The sequence below is a fragment of the Trifolium pratense genome, linkage group LG2, assembly GCF_020283565.1.
Source record: "Trifolium pratense cultivar HEN17-A07 linkage group LG2, ARS_RC_1.1, whole genome shotgun sequence".
NCBI lineage: Eukaryota > Viridiplantae > Streptophyta > Magnoliopsida > Fabales > Fabaceae > Trifolium > Trifolium pratense.
The window spans coordinates 35,424,072-35,444,629 of NC_060060.1; the positions used below are offsets into that span (position 1 = coordinate 35,424,072).

The window sequence follows — 20,558 nt, forward strand, 5'->3', positions numbered from 1 at the left end:
TCCTTTTCTTCCAAATTTCAAAACAACATTAAGATAATAATATCATAAATGAATTGAAAAGTGAACAATGTCATTGATGCATTTGATAACACATTCAATCATAGAGACGAATTTGATTAGCATTTTGTAATTCCAACTCTATCATTTTAGACTACTGAATGTAGGGAACTAAATTGGTACAACCATACAACTTCTTGGAGCAAATTGCATATTTACTCATCAACCACCAATGTAAATTTTTTATTATAAAGAGTACAAAATAAACTAACCTTATTACTAATACTTGAAAAAAAATTATGACATTCATACTTAATACTAGTACATATGTAGATACTTCATCATTCATCTGTTTTGAAAAAATGAGACTAACAGTGGAAGCTCAAGGTGAGCTAGATTTGAATAACAAATTTCCCGCTTGCGTTGCGTATACTCGCTCAATATAGAATAAGTCCTCATCAATCATCATATCATATTCAATTCATATAGATATGAACATTATGCCACCCTCTCGTGACATTATGTTATACTATCCTAATTAAACTAGAATGGCCTTGTGACACGACCACTTGCTCGGCCACAAAGAAGAGCATTCTTCGGGACTGGATATTCATCTCTCAATGATTTTGAAGGTGTATATACCCTAAGATAGAATTGTTGTCCTAAGTACTGTCTTTCCCAATTCTCAGACCTTATATTCCACATTCCAACATTGTCAAGTGCAACGTATATTGCGGTCCATGACTTTGGATAAACCTGCATGCGTTCGATTGTCAATTTAGAATACAAAAATAATTTACTAATTAACACCATTAATTAAATTAGTGGCTACTAGCTACAACATGTTTGCCCCCTCAGAAATAATGAATGATACCTGAGTAGTAGTTCTAGCAACAGTGTCCCGCAGATTGTAGCGTCCTCTACTATCAGGTGTCCATTGCCCACTACCGAACCTATAAATAATCATTACATAATTAGAAACATTTAACTTAAATCTTAATTACTTATAGAATCATGAATTCGATGAATAGCAATATATGGAGTACTATGTATTATTATAAGCTTACCCTACAACGAAGAAGGCATAGCCGTCAATGTGCCACGACTGCACAGAAGCCTCCCAATTTTGGAACACAATCTCCACATATTCATGGAAATTAGCACCCATTACAGCAGTTTGGAGATATGCATTGCCTCCGGTAGGTGAGGTAGGAATTCCTCCAACATAGAAAACTCCGGGAATGTTGAAATAGTCAGCAAGTTTCAACGGGGTGTCTGGCTCAAGATAGGATACACTGTTGACAGCATACCTCTGCTTGCCATTGATATAAGGAGCAGAGTTTGCAAGCATGATGGTTCGAGTTGGCTTGATCAATCCATAGTGGTAAGATCCTTGAGGGTTTGGTCTTGGACCACTTGCTGTTAGGTTCCACCTGGTTTCAGGAGCATTAACACATCAATTATTACCTAATTAAAAAGTACTTAAAAGTAATTACTATCTATTTACTTAGAACATTTATGAGAAACAGATCTTTCTTTAATTGTTTGAAATTTGATCCAACATTATAAATACACTAGGCCTCGACAAATAAAGAAATGGGGAAATATACGTGAAACAAAAGAGTACCGGATAGTTCTGGCTTGAAAGACAGATGAGGTAATATCAAGAGTAGGTCCCGGAGGAGCAGGACCAGATACCCCGATGCGTGAATAGCTGTAATGAAGAATGGAAGTTGTTGTGAGTACCCTTCTGGTGAATCGCGTAGAGACAACTACATAGTAATCCTTGACAGGCTGGTTAGCTGTGACCAGCACAGAATAGGTCTGTCCTAAATGGATGTCAAGTGAAGAATAGGTGTTTTGGAGGGTATGTGATCCTTCTACTTCCACAAGTTTCAATGTGTGCCCTTGGATTCTGAAGTTGATGGATGTTGATAGCCCGACATTTGATATCCTGAATCTATATGTCTTACCTGCAGATTCAACATTTAAACAATAATGTAAATGTAACGAAAGGCATGCATTGCATAATCTGAAGTCTAGTCAAGGATTGTTCCAATTAGAGTTCGGACTTGTATAAGGAAGTTCAAGCTCAGAAATGCTTTAAAATCAAAATGGACTATCACAAATTATTTTGCTACCAACCTTGATCGACAGTGAATGTGTTTCCGTTCCAACCACGGCCATTGATAAGAAGACCGTCGGGGAAGGGGAGATTGTGACCATTCTCGAGGACTCGTCTCAGTCTCTAAAACATCAAAGGGGAAGTAATAAAGTATTGAGATTGGATTTAAGAGAGGATAAATAGAAACAATAAGAAATTGAAATGAATGCAAAGGGCTTACACGGTGGCCTAGCTTGGACCAATCACCAGCAAGTAAGGTAAAGTCTCCTGCAGGAGGAGGAAAAGGGACAGGAATACCAGGGCGGCTCCAAATTCTGATGCTACCAAATGCACCGGCAGCTTTATGCATTCCAAGTGATGGAAAGTAGAAATAGCTACCAATCTGGTCTTTAACCTGAAGAGTGTATGTGAAGTTCTTCCTGGGCGGGATCGGACAGTTTGTCCCAGCAACTCCATCCTGCCATGAATTCCTCCTGTGCTGTATGCCATTCCTGCAGAATATATGTTGACACCGTAAAATTAAAACCAGCTGTAAATTATTAAAACTCTCGTTAAACAATACATCAATCCATGTTATGCAAATCAAAAGAGTACTAACTTTCACTTTCACCAGCTCATATAGAATTTATGGGGTGTATAGTATACTCAACCACACCAATAAATTGTACTGCAGTTGCAATTAAGACACATACATGTATTAGCTGGCCTTACTAAGTTGCCGGCTACACAAAAATAGTACCGCATAATAATGGATCTATACAATCAATGAATTGCAAATTCATCAAGTAGAGAATACTAGTATTGTTTATGAGCACAACCTATCATAGCAGAAATATAATTTCAGTGTTAATCAATGTAAGACTAAGAATGGACCATAAATCTTTATTAAAAAAAAAAAAAGGAGTCTAACTTCTAATTAAAGTAAAAAGCAATTGAACAAAAGAGTCCAAAAAGACAACATAGGAAAGCAAGTTTGCATAGTTCCATTTATTGTAAGATTTCCCCTTTTAATTATAGTAGTTTGTTTAATTATTACCACACTAACTAAACTAACCATCCAATGAACTAAATAAAAAATGTCAATTTATATAAGCTCTTATAAACACCTTTATATATATCCCAAATAAGAAAAAAAGATTGCACCTTTAAAAGAAAGAATGAAGTCATCATGTGATCTAAAAAATACAAATCTACCACAAAAGTAATAATAAAAAATAAGTTTTTCTGGGTAGTAAAATCTAAAAAGAAAGAAACTTTTTTAATGGGTTGTTTAGTAAATCTGACATTATTTGAAACAAACACAGTGTTCCATGAAATGATATGAATGGTAGAATGTAATATTAGTATAGTAAGTACCAAGAAATAAGGAATGGTTCAGTGAGGTAGTTATAGACACTGATAATCAAGTTTTCATTGGTAACAGCATCAATTTGAGGACCTGGAAACTGTCCATTAATCAAGATCCCCTGCAAGAAACCAAGATTCAAGAAAGAACTTAAAACAATGACAGTTATTATTACATTAGTACATAGAAAGAATGGTAACAGTTATTATATATATAGTATATACCTGTTGTTTAACACCAAGAGGATAAATGTCACCATAGGTAACTTTCCAAGTGAAGAACCTATAAGGGTCTTCACATTTGACAGATGTAAAAAAGACTAATATTGTTGTGACAAGAACAAGAATGAAAGAAGAAGAAAAAGAAGAAACATTGAAATATGATTTCATTTTTTTGGTTATACTAAACTCAAGTGCTGTGTTCTGTTTTTTGTGAGTTTTGTAGTAGTCTTAGATTTGTAGATAGATCTATTCTATGATGTGTGTTTGTTGGATTGAGAAGAGAAACCACAAAACAATACAAACAAACAGTCTACAGAACAAACAACTAAACAATGTCTCACTTTTCTAAGTCTCTCCTTCGTCCTTTTTATGTTATTTTCTTTTATATTTTTTTTTTTTTTGGGGTACATTCTTTTATATTTAATTTAAAAAGTATTAGATTCCATCTTAATATTTTTTGCGTTAGTGGAACGCTGAAACTGCGACAAGTGAATGCGGGGTTATAAATTTGTCACAAATCACAATGCAGTACGGAAGTTACATTAGGACACATAAATTAATTATTCATGGATTTAATTTCTCTAACAGTTTAAATACTCATTTCGGTCAAATTATAAAAAACATATTCTTTTTTTTTTTAAGCAATTGATGTAGAGATGATATTTTATATGTGGGAATTATAGTTGGAATTTAGGATACATTAAAATTATAGCCAATATTCTACTTGATAAAAAAAAAGCATAAATAAATAAATAAAATAATTTTAAATGTTCTCTTAGAGCACACCGTTAAAGTATTTGAATATAAAAAATTCATTCTCTACCCATAACAAGGTTGGTATAATTATAAATATGTGTGTATAAGGATGGCCAAAGTAGATTTGTGCTCGTTAAAATTGAGTGGTTTTCTCGATTTGTGATTTTGAGGTTGGAGAAACTCTTGGTTTACTTTGTGCTTTAAATCGGGCTAACAAACTGCAATTGGAAAATGTGAATTTTGAGCTTGATTGTAAGAAATAAGAATATTGTTACAAATTTATGTGTTAAGCTTATCGAGAGACAAATCAATAAAATTGTTCATGTTATAACAAAAATGACAATATCTATAACTAGTTTTCATATTATTTGTATTACTATAAGATTATTGATAATGGAATATCTAAGTCTATATTTTCGTAAAAAAAAATGGAAAATCAATATCTAAGACTATTGATGAATGATTTTTGTTTAACTTATGAATAAAAACAGATTACAGATTACTACACAAATACACGTGAATTTCTCATGAAAAGGGCAGTGAGTATTTTTGTTTGAAAGCGAAAAAAACAATGAAAGATGTAATGAGTTGTATACCAATGCCCCAATAATGGACCGTCATGATCACATGCTTTGGAGTGGTCCCCACCAACCTCACTAGCAATAGTATAATGGATCAAAGTTTTTTTTTTTTTTTGACAGTAGTATAATGGGACAAAGTTATTTGCTCAACTCACAAATTGTGTTTGTGTCTCATTATTTAAATACTCGATTGAATTTAGTTTAGTAGTGTTAAATATGCTCGGATCTCATCCCCAAAAGCTAGCTCAAAGGGTGAAGTTGCCCTCACATATTTATACACTTCACATCCCGGGAACCTAAGCAATGTGGGACTTCAAACAATCTCCAACAACACAACAACATATTCAACACCCACCCTCACGTCTAGCGTGGTCCTGGGTCAAATGCCCACATTGCAGTCCTTAACCCGGCTCTGATGCCATGTTAAATATGCTCGGATCTCATTCTCAAAAGCTAGCTCAAAGGATGAGGTTGCCCTCACATATTTATACACTTAACCGCCCGAAAACCTAAACAATGTGAGACTTCAAACAAACTCCAACAACACAACAACATATTCAACATGCAGTAGCTTGTTAGTTTAACACTGCAATATTGAAGTTGATGAATGACTTCACAGTTCACATGCATCTGACATTTTAATTTAACAACAATTATATAAAATCACTTCTCCATAATATTTAATATGTTTTCTTTTATTTATTTTTTCAAAAAACTTATGGAGTCATTGACTTCATGAGAAAATAATACATATGAAACTGATATATAATATCATGTTGGTGCAGTGACTTTGATGTACCATTGCTGCGTTGTGTATTCATGTAGCATACCGTTAGATTAATAAACAACTTGCGGGGATAGCTCAGTTGGGAGAGCGTCAGACTGAAGATCTGAAGGTCGCGTGTTCGATCCACGCTCACCGCAATTGTATTTTTATTTTCGCCTATATTTTTGTTCGCTTTTGTTTTCACCCATATTCTTCTTAAGACACCATTTTTATGCTGTTTAATACACGCTTAGCCAGATGGATTTGTGTGATTATAAGTAAATTAACAGATCAATAGTTTAGAGTTTAGACTTTAGACTCTTACTAAATCTGTGACATCAATACATCATGGTTGAATAATCAAAGTTTTTTTGACAGATAGATGGGTTGTTTCATTTCATAATAATAATAATAATTACAAATACAATCATATTTCAACATGGAAGGACAGGTACTATGTACGAAACATCGCTCTTCTATTATTCTGGTAGATAGATTGAATGCATAAGACAGGACACAAGTAAAAAAAGCACAAGCAGATACCGTCGGTGAGCACAAGTTGTTTAAGAGTTTTTTACAAAAAAAATAAAAAAAATCATTGATTAATTAGATGCATATTTTTTTTTTAATCAAACTAGTATAAATTATTTTATTTTTTCAATTATAAAAATTATAAACACCATTAACTTCTTTATCCAAAAAACGATACATTCACCGTCCTAAAATGAAGGACATATTTGATCACTTCACGATTTTTAATGCATAATTTTGATCATTAATATAATTAGTTATATATTATTAAAATTATAAAAATTGTATATTTTGGAAATATTTATAGAGACAATCAAATATTTTATATTGATATGCAAGGGTCGGAGTTCGAACCACGAACATCTCACTTATCTATCTTAAAGGTGAAATTTTTAGTAGGCAACAGGGCGGGGGAGGGGGATTTTACCCTCCTCAAACTCATAAAGTTCATGTTTCCCCAAACTCATCTCAATTCCAAGCGGGGATACAAATTATAACTTCAAACTCATACCCAACCCAACGGGGATCGGGTATTCCCGTTACGCCTCTTTTCACATGAAATTTTGATTATATTTTAGAATAATTAATGTATAGAATAATTAACATTTGAGTAACGGTTGATCCCTCCCCATATATAAATGTTTGATTGTTACTAAATCATAAATTTGACTTTTTTTCTTCTAATTAATTTTTTTTTTTTTACTACAAATTTTAATATTATTGTTAGCATTTATTATTGTTAGCTTTAAATTTAAAACTCATGGCATTTTTCCCTATTTCAATTTTTTTTTACTGTCCCTATTTCAATTTATTAATCCTTACTAAATTATGAATTTTAACTTGTCAAGTGTGTCTCGTAATTCTTTTTTTCCAGAAAATGAATGAGAATGAGAGGCGAAATTATATTGAGGAAATAACTAAAATGGTTTACGATAGGACTGGTATACTTTTATTGTTCAATAGAGGATGGTATACCGAGACACAAGTGTTTTGAAATGACACCTTTTTTTTTTTTTTTAATGGAGGGTACCAAACAATTTATTATAGTTGGAATTGAGTATTACAAGTATTGCGATAAACTTCAAGCTGCACAACAATACAAACTTGCAGGAAAAACCATTCATTCCAATTTCAAATCAATAGATCGAAGGCCTACAAAATAAAAGCATACGGTTTACTATATAGTACATTCAAAAAATATGGATTTAGATCCTCTTTTATTTGTTCTCATATTGATCATGTTTTGGTAATTTAATTTTAGTCGTTCATTCACGTTTTTTCTCTCTCTCTCTCTCTCTCTCATCTTAATTGTTTTTTGTGACTTACGACAAGTGAATTAAGAAAAGAAGAGGCATGAGGGAGTATTATTTTTGAAGTTTTCTCTCCCGACCCCCCTCATTTCTTTTATACCCCCTGAATTTCCGTTTTTACCCTTGGGGGGTACTGCGGTTTATAAAAACCGAAGTCTTTTGACATCTTGAAACATTTCGGTAATTGCGAACCGAACGTGGTGTTGACATCGTTCGGTATCCACGAACCGAATGTAGGGTTACTTCGGTGGATATTAACCGAAGGAATGGTTGATTCGGTTGATATTAACCGAAGTTATCTTACATATGAACAATTTCAGTAAGTTCGTTTTATTTTGAAAAACAAACCACAAAACTCCTCTCTTCCTTTCTTCTACACATTTGCGGCCAACTTCAACATCCAACTTCAAATCACATTTCATCAAGTAAGTTTGTTTTCTTTATTTGTCATTCTATGCATTCCTCATCACCATGACATTTGAAATTCATTTTTTGTTCTTCCCTATAAAAATTCCAAAATTTCAATATCTGATTATTGAGTTAAATTGTTGATTATGTTGTTTGAATCGTTGATTATTGGTTAGTTGTTAGATTGGTTACATACTAGCATGAATGAATGTTGCTAATTGAGTTAAATGTGAATATGAAGCTAATTGAGTTATAGTGTACTCTAAGTGTTTGTCAAAATGTACGAGTGAATATGAATGCATGTTTCCATTTGAATTATGTTTCCATTGTTGCAAGAATCATGTGTTCGATTGAATTATAAGTATGAATTTATCATAGATTAATTGTTTGTATTGACTGTGAATTTATTTATCTATGTATAGATATGGAAGAAAATCTACCTAGGGGTAGGCATGGAAAGGCAATCAATGCACATGCTTCCGCTCGTAGAGAGCTTGCTGCAAATCATCCGTCCAAACGAGGTCGTCGCAAAGGACCAACTCCGGGGCAAGGTACACATGATGCCGAGGCGGGTGGGTCGCATACACGTGGACGGACACGTCTAGGACAATCATTGGTGGTGCAAGATGAATTTGATGCCGACCAATTTTTAAATGCGTGTTTTGATTATGATGATCTTGGATCACCACAAGTCTCACCACAAGTCTCACCGCAACACTCACCGCAAGATGAACCGCAAGACCCACCGCAACAACCACCTCGACAACAACGGCGCAAACCAGTACGCCGAAAACCACCAAAGTGTTCACGTAATGATGATGAAGTAGGTTTTGGAGGAGGACCGACGGATTTGTCCTTGTTAACGGAGTACGATAAGCATATGGCTATTCCGATATGGTATGCAGACCCAAATGACAAAGAGGTAAACCAATTTAAAATACGACGATTATTTTATTAAAAATGTTGTGATTACGTTAGCTCGATAATGTTTTGTGTTATTTGAATTTTTCAGATTTTAGCGGTAAATTTATGTTGCATCGCCAGCGGAAAAAAAGTTATTAATATACAAAAACCGTCCCGCCGCACGGACAGATGGTTTTGGGATGTGGTTGAAGCATCGGGTTTGGAGCCGCTTACCCGGACTAATTTTAGCGTGCTTGACTACGGGCTCCTCTGGGCATTTGTTGAAAGATGGCATACGGAGACGAGTTCATTCCACATTCCATTGGGTGAGCTGGCCATCACATTGGACGATGTCCAGTGTCTGTTGCATATTCCGATCGAGGGAAAGTTTCTGAACCATGGCAAAATGTCAAGGGATGAAGCGGCTGACATGGTTAATTCATTTCTAGGAGTTGATCGGAATGTTGTTATGGGTCATTTTGCCAAAATGAACGGGCTCCATCTGAAGCATTCTGACGTGGAGGATATCTATAGTGTTAACCACGGATTAGCTGATAAAGCTGTTGCTGAAGGTAAGTCGGCGCATGAGATTAAGCTGTATAGGGACAGGTCCATACGGGCTTTCTTGCTATTTTTGGTCTGTTGTACCATATTTAGCAACAAAAGCAGTTACTACGTGGACGTAGTATACCTGCAGTATTTTCAGGATTTGTCGGCTGTCCGTGAATGGAATTGGGGTGCTGCTGCTCTGGTTCATTTGCAACATTATCTGGATGATGCGTGTTTGGTGACAGTGAATCAGATGGCTGGGTACATGTCTTTGCTTCAGGTAACACAAGCGTGCGCTTACGAAAATTATTCAACATGTATGATATGTAATGTCCGTCAATATAATGAAACTTGTTTGTCATGCTTTCAGGGCTGGATAATTTCTCATTTTCCGGGACTTAGCGTGTGGGCGCAGGATCCTATCTATTCTGAGGTCATGCCTCGAAATGCAAAGTTTGTTCCTGGAGCTGGACATAGGGAACCAAGTAGCTATAGAAACAGTTTGGATAATATTCAGACGTACGACTGCGTATTCAGTCCATATGATGATCACCGACACGTCCGCCCTTTGATAAATTCATGCTGGTTTTCTGGATGGTTGAGATGTGGTAATTTGAAAGCAAAGCATTTGCCTGAACGCGTGCTTAGACAATTTAAACATGTCCAAGGCATTCCTAGAAAACCGGATTTGTCTGCGACTCCGGGGATGAGCCTATGTGAGATTGATCGTGTTTTTATGGAGGAGTTGGATTTGAGGATGATTGCTGAAGAGATGAGGGGTCAGGCTGTGGTTAGCGCATGGGACCATGAACCTGGATACATGACATGGTTTTACAAAGTGTCGCATCCAGTTATGCGACCCGTACAAGCTCCGGCGTCACCACCAAGGCCACCTAACTTAGAGGTGTTGATAGAGGCCGCGGAAGCAAGGAATGACCCTAACATGCTTCAGGTATGCCGTGGTGTTAGGGATGAGGTGGAGAGGTCACTTCGCGAAGGTGAGGCGGTGGAAGGAACTCCTGTTCATGGTACTTTGCGGAGGATTTTGAATTTGCTTAACCCTGTTTTGACGTGTCGGCGACTTAAGCGGGGTAGAGGGAGACGGTACAACACTCGAGAGTAGGCTTAGCTAATATTGTAACTCAGTTGTTGTTTAATGTAATTTTATTATTTGAATTTGTCGAATTTGGATGTAGTCTGATTCAAACAATTTGGTGTATTTGACTACGTTTAATTACCCGTTACCTTTTTTAAATTTCCGTTAGCGTGATGTGTCTAATACTCAGCTATGTTATGATAGTTTATGATGTTACATAAACGTGCAAGACCCAAAAAACAAAAAAAAAAATTATGCAATTCATTTCGGTATCCAGTTACCGATATCTGGGTAGATTTCGGTATATGGTAACCGAATATACATTTCGGTAGCTTTATGCCGACACGACCTAATTCCAGTGAACCAAAGAAAATTTCGGTATCCAGGTACCGATATATGGGTAACTTTCGGTACCTGATAACCGAATATACATTCGGTAAATTTCTGCCGAATAGATCATATTCCAGTGAACGAAACAAAATTTCGGTATCCACGTACCGATATCTGGGTAAATTTCGGTACCTGGTAACCGAAATATCTTTCGGTATATTTCTGCCGAATACGTCCTGTCCAGTGAACCAATGAAAATTCCGGGGACTATTTACCGAAATCTGGGTGAGATTCGGTACACAACTGCCGAAAACGCTGTAGTTCGGTTCGCATTTACCGAAATTAACTAATATATTAAGAAAAACTTTAAACGTTCACCATTTGCGCGAAAACGGTTTGCAACAGAGGCTAGGGCGATTTTGGAGGTTTCAATCGCAAATTTAAGGTTTCACCGGTAGAACGACAATTTCTCTCTTCTAAACATTCAATTTCTCCCTGATAATCACCAAGCTCATATCTACAAGTAAGTTTTCAAACTCAACTCTCTCATTTTCTTGCTTTTTTTTTTTTTTTTTTTTGATTTGTTAATGCTCGTGATTATTGTTTTGATTCCACTAAATTTGGGGTTGTATTTTAATTTAGGGTATATGATTGGACTTGTATAGGGTAATTTATTTTAGGGCATATGAATTGGATTTGTATTCTTGTTTATGTGCACCAAGTGTTTGACAAAATGCTTGTATGAGTATTGATTTATGTATAAAAATTGTTTGAATGAGTAACCGATGAATATTGATTTCGTAGATACTTATGGTGACTGTTTTCTTGTAGGAATCATGACGGACGACAAAGTTGGCCGAACAAGACGTGGCGGTGCAAGCAAAGCACATAGCTCTGCACGTAGACAGGCTGCGGTCAATGTAGATAAAATTCCAAGTCGAGCTAAAGGGAAAGCAGTTTCAACCACGATGGATGAGCCTCGACCGGAGGATGCAGAATCGCAAGAGGAGAATGAAGACGTGGAAGAAAATATTTCTGAAGAAGGGGAAGAGGAAGGGGAGGAAGGGGAGGAAGGAGTGGATGAGGAAGCGGAGGAAGCGGACGAGGAAGCGGATGAAGAGGGGGATGATGATGGGGAAGAAGAAATTGATGAGGAAGCGGAAGAGGAAATGGAGGAGGAAGAGGAGGCTGAACAACCACCACCAGAACCTAAAAAACCACGGAAAAAGGTTACGCGAGTAACACAAGGAAGGAACCCACCACGAGTAAAACCACCACCAGTTACATGTTATGATGGTGGTCCGTCTGACTTGTCTTTGTTGCCGGGATTTGGAAAACATGTTGCTGTCCCGTTGTGGAAAGGAGAGGTAAGTTACGATTCAGATAACACTATTTATTTTCGATGTCGATTGTTATGAAGTGTAATGAAGTGTAATGTTTTGCAGCTCCAATCCCGGTATTTGAGGGTAATGAACAACGGGAAAAAAATCAACAATTTCAAGATATGTCCGAAAGAGTACTTGTGGTTTTGGAATGTCGTTAATGCGTCCGGACTCGAAACTCTGCGGCGGACAAATTACAATCACACCGATTGGGGTCTGTTGACGGCATTTGCAGAGCGATGGCATCCTGAGACCGGAACTTTCCATCTTCCTATTGGTGAGATGACTATAACCTTGGACGACGTGTCGTCATTGCTTCATATTCCGATTACCGGAAAAATGCTCGACCACAACGGAACGTCATGTACAAAGGAAGATGGTGAAGAGATGTGCGTAGAGTATCTGAACTTCCCTATTAGTAAGTGCAAGAAAGAGTTTCAAAAAATGAAAGGAGCACATATAGGGTTTAAGGCGTTGAAGGATTTGTATCTCGATAATTTGAAGGATGCCTTGAAAGCTGAAAGGTTAAAGAAGCCTGCTGAAGATGTGGAATTCCTCAGGGAATGCACCATTAGATGCTATTTGCTCTACTTGATCGGTGCAACCATTTTCACCAACAAAAGTATGCAGTACGTGGACGTCATTTTTCTTACCTACTTGCGAGACCTCAGTTTAGTTAACACGTGGAATTGGGGTGCTTCTGGGCTGGCATATCTGTACAACTACTTGGATGCTGCAAGCCGCCCGAGATGTGGAAATCATGGTGGTTATAACTGTCTATTTCAGGTATACATACAAACTCAAAATGCATTTTGCCTTTTAACTGAATGTCGGTTGTTATAATTAAATATTTTGCTTACCCATATCATGTGTTTTCAATAGGCCTGGATTATGGCGCATTTCAAGACTTTTGGTGGACGTTTTGTTGATGAGAGATACACCCACGACAATCCCTATGCGGCAAGATTTTTGCCTTTAAAAGGACCAAAATTTCCAGGGCAGCATAGGTCCGCATTGGATACAATGCGCATGGATGAAGTGGTGTTTTGCCCATATGAGGAGCACCGGCAAACCAGACCCTTTCAAGATATCAGTTGGTACACTGGTTGGATTATGTGTGGAAGTGCTATTATCAATCCACACTTGCCAGAGCGTGTCCTCCGACAATTCGGACATGTCCAGTCTATCCCTAGGCACCCTGATGTATCTGCAAAGGCTGGTATGAATCGGTTTACGATTGCTGATGCATTTGCTTCCTACCTGACTGCCAACTATGTGACAGAGGAGATGCGAGGACCAAAAGTTGTGCGTGCATTTGATACCGTACCCGGATACATTCCATGGTTATACCGTGTTTCTCATCCGAAGATATTGCCACCGGTTGAAGCGGATCCACCAACACATGCTAACCTTGAGGAGGACAACGTGAGCGGTGAATGCGACGTGTCTGAAGTGACTAAGAAGGTTCGAGCGGATTTGAGGAAAGCGCTCGATGGTCAACTCAATTTGGCCGATGCTTTGGTGGTTATTGAAAAAGCCTACACTGATTTGGACCCTGTAGATGCATATTTGGTGCGACGGAAGAGGAGAAGAGACTCGGGTGAAGGAACAAAGAAGAGGAAGAAGAAGAAGAAGACAACAACGGAAGATGCCGGAACAAGCAGCTTGTAGTTTTTTATTTTTTGTTTTCGCTATGTTTTTTTTTTTTTTTTTTAACCTACCGTGTACGATGGAACAATTTGTCCGTATAATTTCGTTTTGCTTGTGATGTATGAACATGGATTTATATTGAATGCGGTTTCCATTTTAATTTGTTTTTTAATTGGATTTGGATTGGAATGTATGAATTTCATTTGAAATACGATTATATCCGAACAGGTGATTTCGCGTGGATATGATCCCACGGATGATACACAGTTTAAAGTCATTTGTTGGGAAAAGATATATTTCGGTAAAACTCTGCCGAAACATACTAAAACAGTGAGCCAGGAAAAAGTTCGGGAGGATATTACCGAAATCTGGGTAATATTCGGGTTTCAGTTACCGAAATAACGCGTTCGGTAAAGTTGTGCCGAAATTACCTATTTCCAGTGAGCGAGTCAAAATTCCGGTACATAAATACCGAAATCTGGGAACAATTTGGTAATATTTTACCGAAATAGTATTAATTATAACTTCAAGAAAATGAAACACACTTAGGCAAACTAAAAATCACAACAAAGATGAAAAGGAAAACACACTTAGGCAAATTAAAAAACAAAACGATAACAACACGGTCGCATCACTTAGTTTGCCTATTTGGGTCTTCCGGCCCAACAAGACAAGCAAGGATGGCTTCAACTGATCTTGTCAGTGTCGCATCTAGCTCGATAGGTCCCGTGGAGGAGTACTGCTCGAAGATTGAAAACATAGTTTCAACATCATCGTTGTTTTCAACAGCCATACGAGTGAAAGCAACGCGTCCGTCAGAACCAATTGATGGCTTTCGATACAGGAGATTTGATACCGTTCTATTGTCGTTCGGGTTGTTGACGGTGCGATTCAGTTGGTACAGCTGCTGTTTCAGACCTTCGAACGTTTCACCGTCATTGATTCGAAACAAATGCGGTTTTCCATCGCCGAAGTAAACTGCCGCAAGAGTAGATCTCATTCGTTGTGTGAGTGAGACATCCATTTTCCCGTTATTTTTTTTCTGTCGAGTGTTGAATTCAACAAAACACGTGAATTTAAAGATGGGTTTGGTGCACATTATGGCGGTAGGTGAGCGTTAATGAGGTGGATTGGTAGTTAGCGGAGTTAGGTGGGCTTAAATGCGGTAGGTGGGTGTTGATTCGTTTGGCGAGCGTTTAGAAAATTTAGATGGAGCATAAAAAACGTGCAACATAAAAGCATTCATTAATTAAAAGGTCACATCAACATAACTGAAAAATAAGCGATAACGTAAACGAAAATGCAACGACAACATAACTGGGAATTCAACAACATGAGTAACCAAATTTCAGTTTGTAACTAATAAGGTAGCATACAAACGTGGATACTTCGGATCAACTTCTACCCCATTGAACATGTCGTTCACATCGTCATCATTTTTCAACTCCTTCCACTCGTATTTTCGGGGTTGCTCATCATATCCACCGACATTATCACTGGCCAGATCGATTGTCGATTCGTAATACGCAATTTTTTCTATTTTGATTTGTCTGCCGTATTTGAAGCGATACATGACTTCGATCTGGCGTTTAAGAGCTTGAATAGTCGTCAAGTTGTTCGACAGGTCAACGCAGAACAACTCGTCGTTACCTCGAAACTTAACTGAAAATGCATGAGATGTCGCCCTATTGTTATTAACAGACCGATTTGAAGCACTCATTTTGCGAAATTGTTCAAACGTGTTTTTCACAACTATACACATACGGCAGTTTTATACTACATTCAATCTAATTACGGCCACATAATTTCGTCGGTGTATTTTAACCACAACTAAATGTCGGTGTAATCTTGACCACAAAAAAAAAATAAAAATTGTCGGTCCAATCTCGACCACAAAAAGTGTCGGTGTAATCTCAAATATAAATTATATGACGGGTTCGTATCGATTAAGTTATTTATATGATTTTTAACAAGTTTTTAGGCATATGCTTACATCTTTTCTACCCCCCAGTTTTCTTTTATACCCCCAGTAAACAGTTGTAAATTTAAACACATTTCGGTTCGCATTCCCCGAAGTTTACGAGTTCGGTTAATATTCACCGAAGTTGACTATCATACCCCCTTATTTCGGTACCAATCTACCGAAAATTTCAGTGGTTCACTGGAATTTGTATGATTCGGCAGATGTTTACCGAAATTTGAGTTCGGTAACTATTTGCCGAAAGAACAGCATACTTCGGTACCAATCTACCGAAAATTTCGGTTGTTCACTGGAAATAGGCTGGTTCGGCAGATATTTACCGAAATCTGGGTAAATTCCGGTACCTAGTTACCGAAATATATTTTCATGACAACCAATGATATTGTAACTCACGACCTTCCATGGAATGACATCCACGCGAAATCCATTGTTAACGCTGTTCATCCAGACACATTCATATTGGAAAAATTATTCATACAATTACACAACATCAAAATTACTTCAACCAATATCATTATATTGACACAAACAATTACACAACACCAAATCACTTCAATATATTTCATTACAAAATGGATGTCATTACATCTCGATTCATATCATTACAAAATGGATGTTCTTTACATCAAAATATATAACAACGTAAAATACATTAAAATAGGCCAAATGATCAGTCAATCACCAATGGAGTTTCTCTACTGCCTGCACCAACTATTTTGACGGGGACAACGTTCTCGGTGCTCATCATCTCCTCGAACCTATGTTGCGCAGCTATGAATGAATCTTCCCAACCCAAACTTTGTTTAGCACAATATTGCTTCCACGACTTGTTTGATTTGGGTATCGGACACCCAACTTTAAGCTTTACCAAAACATAGTGATCCGGTAACGCGCCAAGGCAAATAACCCTTGAAGACGGGTTTGGTGACGGAATGGAACGCAATGGGAAAAAAGTTTCACAAGGCCCGTTTTGAAGTATGGAGAGCTGAACAACTACTCTATCCAATATGGTGGCCACGATATGTCCCATATCCGGCAACGTGAACCATTTATCCATCGGTGCAACACTATTCCTAATACTAGTACGTTGTCTCGTCCTCGGGGGTGGGAGTAGTGCATCACAGATATATTGGTAACGCTCCTCGCAACCAAATATAGCAACATACATATCCTTATTCAATCGCAACTCCCTGCTCATGTTGCACCGTATCAGTTCAAAATCATCTTCGTTGCCTCTCTGAGCCAATGCAACGGCACGGTAACCACAATAGCCGTCGCCGTCCACGTTGGTGATATCTTCAATGAAGGGATGCATGAATTTTGGCATGTGGTTAATTCCAAAAATTTGAGATGATGAGGTTAGTGGCAATGGGTTGGACACAGTGAGCGGAGCTTCAGACACCGTAGGCATAGGGTTTGATGCGGTAGGTTGTGATGATGATGGCCTTGAGTGGGACGGAATTGACGGAGACGGCTTTGACGATTGCGACGCTTGTGTCTCCGTGAAATATTCTTCAACATGCTCCCATCGAGACTTATCTCTGCTGGTGGATCTTGTTCCACGGACCACCTTTTTCTTTTTAGCCCCTTTTGATTTTACATTTGTGGTCGGAGGCTCCACATCGGTGGTTGTAGGATACGCAATCTTGCGGAGTTGATCTCGGATCTCATTTTTCATGCTTACATCAGCTGTCCTCAATCGTTCCTAAAACAAACAAAAAAAAAATGCCATTAAAAATTAAAAACCAACGCATAATGATCGTAAAATCGTAAAATAAGTGTATTATGCCTTTAATAAACACGCACCTGAATTGCTTGCCACTCTGCCGTGCACGCATAATCGTCCTCGACGTCGCCACCAACTTCTTCATCTTGGAAACAAATTATCTTCCAATGTTTGTAAACCTCATCGAGTCTAATAGGCCTATTGTGGTGCAGTTTCTTGGCAATCAAACACGCACATGGCAGCCCGTAGTTAGTCCTCATCAGACAACCACACTTCATGCTATCCATACCAGTAAACTCGACTCTTTTTGATTCAGTGTGGATGTATCTCATTGCACGTCTAGAGACTTTAAACATCAAAGTCGAGTAAAGTGTTTTCTTCCGGTATGTGTGTCCATACACAGACATGTTCTGGCCAAATTCAGTTTGCACTTGGGTGAATTGATTGCCTAACATTCTGTGAATCGATTCCCAACCCTTCACCAAATCACCGAGACCGTCGGTCAAGTAACTTTTCAAAACACCGTGTGCGCTTTCGGCTCTATTTGTCGTATGGTTGCCCATGTGCATATACTTGTCCACCCATGCACTCACGAGCTTCTCTTTGTCGGTGTCCAAAATTGTCTCTTCAACGTACCGAACAAATTTTGGCCACCTCTCACATAACTTCCTAAAAGCCATAACATTTTCAGTATACTCAGCCTCAGTAGACGAATCTAACACATCCTCGAACGCCAAACAGACTCTTTCCCTCATGTCCGCCGCCTTGACCTTTTCCCCATCCCTCACCTTGACCAGCTCGGCTGCCTTGGTCCTCACATTCTTCTTAACATGGAACCGACAAACCAACGCCGCCGCTTCTGGAAACACAGCCGGAATAGCATTCATCAAAGCTAAATCTCGATCCGTCAAGATAACCTTCGGCAAATTTGTCTCACGCCTTAACAAACAACGTAGTTGTTGCAGAGCCCATATAAAGTTGTCTTCCTTTTCGTTACTGAGCCAGGCAAAAGCAACGTTGAATGTCTTCTCGGTCGAAGTGAATCCGACTATCTCAAACAGCGGCATTTTGTACTTGCTGGTTTTGTATGTGGAGTCCATCATCAGCACAGTATGAAAAGAGTTCAATAAAGTTATGGACCTCGGATGTGCAAAAAATATATCTTGAAGATGTTCTACTCCATTTTCAACAACCGTCCGATACTTGTAGTAGTACTTGTTATCATCAAGCTTCTTGCATAAGTGTTGCATCTCAGTCATGGACGCCCTCATTTTAACTCTGTACCTATGACGAGCGTTGTACACTTGCTTTGCAGAGGTCTTGTTTTCCGGATCTCTCTCCTTTAATGTGGACAATATGTTTTTTGGAGCCACCGCATTCCTTGTCATCTCGTCCATAAAATCCTTCTCTTGTGGTTTCAAACGCCCCGCCACGAGATGCCCTTCAAGCCCTTTGTCCAACTCGTGGTTATGCATACCGTTGACAACAGTCAAACGCCATAGTTTTGTTGCCTTGTTGTAATACCCACGGAGTCGGAAAGGACATTCGCATTTTCTTGTTCCGGAGGTATCGGATTTCAACTTCTTCTTGGCTGGAACATACTTCCCACTACGTTCACACTCTAACACCAATTGAGCCTTTCTCTTCTCGCCCGAATCAGATCGCCTAACTATAATTGCGAACCTTAAACTTTGCGACACGCTTCGAGCCCATTTGATCAACTCATCTCTGTCGTTCTCTTCCCTATCAGTCGCAAAATGAGACGATGTGTCAATTTCTATCGGCTGCGGCACATTAGGAGGACTTCTTGGTTGACCAGCTGGAACAATGCCCGTTGCAAAAAGGCCAAGCACAACAGGTCGCCTAACTTCGACAACTTCGTTAATTTCGCCTTCCGTAACTACAGCATACGCAAATGAAAAAACAATCAATCAACCACACATAATATTTACAATCCTATTACAACACTAATTAAACACATAGGACACTATGAAGTCAATATGAAGCCAAAATAAAGCCAAGTCAATATGAAGTACAGTTTATAAGTCAATATAAAGTCAAGTCAAGCCAAGCCTAAGCCTAACGCAGAGGATCAACATTTCGGTTCGTATAAACCGAAGGTCACATAACTTGACTTCGGTTTATATTCCCCGAAGGATTACTGTCAGAAACCTTGCGAGAACAGAACCTATGATAGCAAGAAAAAACGAATTTAAATCGGTGGTTACCTGAGTTTTGTGCTTTGGTGCGTGTTGAATCCATTAGATGATGCTTCAATCTCGATTTCAAGCCTCAAATGCGTCAAAAATTGATCTTCTTTCCGTAAGCTTTTCAAATTCTCGTTTTGTGAATAATAAGAACTGACAGCAGAGTTTTTATATATAGAAACACTTCGGTTAACATTAACCGAAGTAATGTAGCGAGTGGGTTATATAAACCGAAGTCCATGGCCTGCGGTTCGTAAAAACCGAAGTATCTTGGCAAAATTTTTTTATACCGCAAGGGGCAAAATGGGATTTTCGGGGGGTATAAAAGAAATGGGGGGGGTCGGGAGAGAAAACTTCATTATTTTTTCTCATTGACTAGATTGAATCTAAAACAAACAGTGAAGGACTAAATTGGACTAAATTGTTTTGCTTTAATCATTTAAAAATAATGGCATGATTAATTAATATAGTAGTATATGTTGTCAACATTAGAACATTAAGCTCAAATCTCAACCATTCTCCCAGAATTGTTGTTTTAGATTCAAACCTAAACTTCACCCTCAGTCAATAATGTTAACCTTGGAGAGCATAATGCACTCTATGAGAGGTACTCACCAACTATTTCTTTTTGTCTACTTTTATTTGAATAGTGAACTAGACCACTTTCTTTGACCACGACCGGGAATGGATACTC

At 38.1% G+C, this 20,558-nt stretch overlaps 6 protein-coding genes and 1 non-coding gene across 7 annotated transcripts; 3 read left to right on the forward strand and 4 right to left on the reverse strand.

The window, feature by feature from the left end:
* Window positions 1-211: 211 nt before the first annotated feature.
* Window positions 212-4,069, reverse strand: LOC123907786 (L-ascorbate oxidase homolog). Its single transcript, XM_045958168.1, has 8 exons — window positions 3,692-4,069; window positions 3,479-3,588; window positions 2,343-2,613; window positions 2,143-2,245; window positions 1,625-1,970; window positions 1,065-1,430; window positions 872-950; window positions 212-753 (listed from the first exon to the last, which is right to left on the reverse strand). The coding sequence occupies exons 1-8, from the start codon at window positions 3,854-3,856 to the stop codon at window positions 541-543; spliced, it is 1,653 nt and encodes a 550-aa protein (XP_045814124.1). The 5' UTR covers window positions 3,857-4,069; the 3' UTR covers window positions 212-540.
* Window positions 4,070-5,876: 1,807 nt separating this feature from the next.
* On the forward strand, window positions 5,877-5,949 carry TRNAF-GAA. The gene has a single exon. It is a non-coding gene; the product is annotated as a tRNA-Phe (tRNA).
* Window positions 5,950-7,936: 1,987 nt separating this feature from the next.
* LOC123904002 lies at window positions 7,937-11,951 on the forward strand. Its single transcript, XM_045953699.1, has 3 exons — window positions 7,937-8,057; window positions 8,463-8,962; window positions 11,750-11,951. Exons 2-3 carry the CDS (start codon window positions 8,465-8,467, stop codon window positions 11,756-11,758), a joined length of 507 nt encoding a protein of 168 aa, XP_045809655.1. The 5' UTR covers window positions 7,937-8,057; window positions 8,463-8,464; the 3' UTR covers window positions 11,759-11,951.
* On the forward strand, window positions 11,887-13,971 carry LOC123904638 (protein MAINTENANCE OF MERISTEMS-like). Its single transcript, XM_045954274.1, has 3 exons — window positions 11,887-12,285; window positions 12,364-13,086; window positions 13,183-13,971. Exons 1-3 carry the CDS (start codon window positions 11,887-11,889, stop codon window positions 13,969-13,971), a joined length of 1,911 nt encoding a protein of 636 aa, XP_045810230.1.
* Window positions 13,972-14,581: 610 nt separating this feature from the next.
* LOC123904639 lies at window positions 14,582-14,974 on the reverse strand. Its single transcript, XM_045954275.1, has one exon. The coding sequence runs from the start codon at window positions 14,972-14,974 to the stop codon at window positions 14,582-14,584; it is 393 nt and encodes a 130-aa protein (XP_045810231.1).
* Window positions 14,975-16,436: 1,462 nt separating this feature from the next.
* LOC123904311 (PKS-NRPS hybrid synthetase cheA-like) lies at window positions 16,437-18,783 on the reverse strand. The gene is made up of 2 exons (XM_045953993.1): window positions 17,738-18,783; window positions 16,437-17,636 (listed from the first exon to the last, which is right to left on the reverse strand). Exons 1-2 carry the CDS (start codon window positions 18,758-18,760, stop codon window positions 16,602-16,604), a joined length of 2,058 nt encoding a protein of 685 aa, XP_045809949.1. The 5' UTR covers window positions 18,761-18,783; the 3' UTR covers window positions 16,437-16,601.
* Window positions 18,784-18,831: 48 nt separating this feature from the next.
* LOC123904640 lies at window positions 18,832-19,919 on the reverse strand. Its single transcript, XM_045954276.1, has 3 exons — window positions 19,886-19,919; window positions 18,942-19,557; window positions 18,832-18,859 (listed from the first exon to the last, which is right to left on the reverse strand). Exons 1-3 carry the CDS (start codon window positions 19,917-19,919, stop codon window positions 18,832-18,834), a joined length of 678 nt encoding a protein of 225 aa, XP_045810232.1.
* Between the last annotated feature and the right edge of the window lie 639 nt (window positions 19,920-20,558).

Coding starts and splice junctions, on each gene's coding strand:
- LOC123907786 (XM_045958168.1), bottom strand. CDS start 3,856: ATGAAATCATATTTCAATGTTTCTTCTTTTTCTTCTTCTTTCATTCTT. Junction 3,589..3,691: donor CTCTTGGTGTTAAACAACAG/GTATATACTATA, acceptor GGTTTCTTGCAG/GGGATCTTGATTAATGGACA. Junction 2,246..2,342: donor GGTCCAAGCTAGGCCACCGT/GTAAGCCCTTTG, acceptor TTGATGTTTTAG/AGACTGAGACGAGTCCTCGA.
- LOC123904002 (XM_045953699.1), top strand. CDS start 8,465: ATGGAAGAAAATCTACCTAGGGGTAGGCATGGAAAGGCAATCAATGCA.
- LOC123904638 (XM_045954274.1), top strand. CDS start 11,887: ATGGATGAGCCTCGACCGGAGGATGCAGAATCGCAAGAGGAGAATGAA. Junction 12,286..12,363: donor TCCCGTTGTGGAAAGGAGAG/GTAAGTTACGAT, acceptor AATGTTTTGCAG/CTCCAATCCCGGTATTTGAG. Junction 13,087..13,182: donor GTTATAACTGTCTATTTCAG/GTATACATACAA, acceptor TGTTTTCAATAG/GCCTGGATTATGGCGCATTT.
- LOC123904639 (XM_045954275.1), bottom strand. CDS start 14,974: ATGGATGTCTCACTCACACAACGAATGAGATCTACTCTTGCGGCAGTT.
- LOC123904311 (XM_045953993.1), bottom strand. CDS start 18,760: ATGATGGACTCCACATACAAAACCAGCAAGTACAAAATGCCGCTGTTT. Junction 17,637..17,737: donor CAGAGTGGCAAGCAATTCAG/GTGCGTGTTTAT, acceptor TGTTTGTTTTAG/GAACGATTGAGGACAGCTGA.
- LOC123904640 (XM_045954276.1), bottom strand. CDS start 19,919: ATGGATTCAACACGCACCAAAGCACAAAACTCAG. Junction 19,558..19,885: donor CACCAAAGCACAAAACTCAG/GTAACCACCGAT, acceptor CGTATGCTGTAG/TTACGGAAGGCGAAATTAAC. Junction 18,860..18,941: donor GTGTACAACGCTCGTCATAG/GTACAGAGTTAA, acceptor TACTACTACAAG/TATCGGACGGTTGTTGAAAA.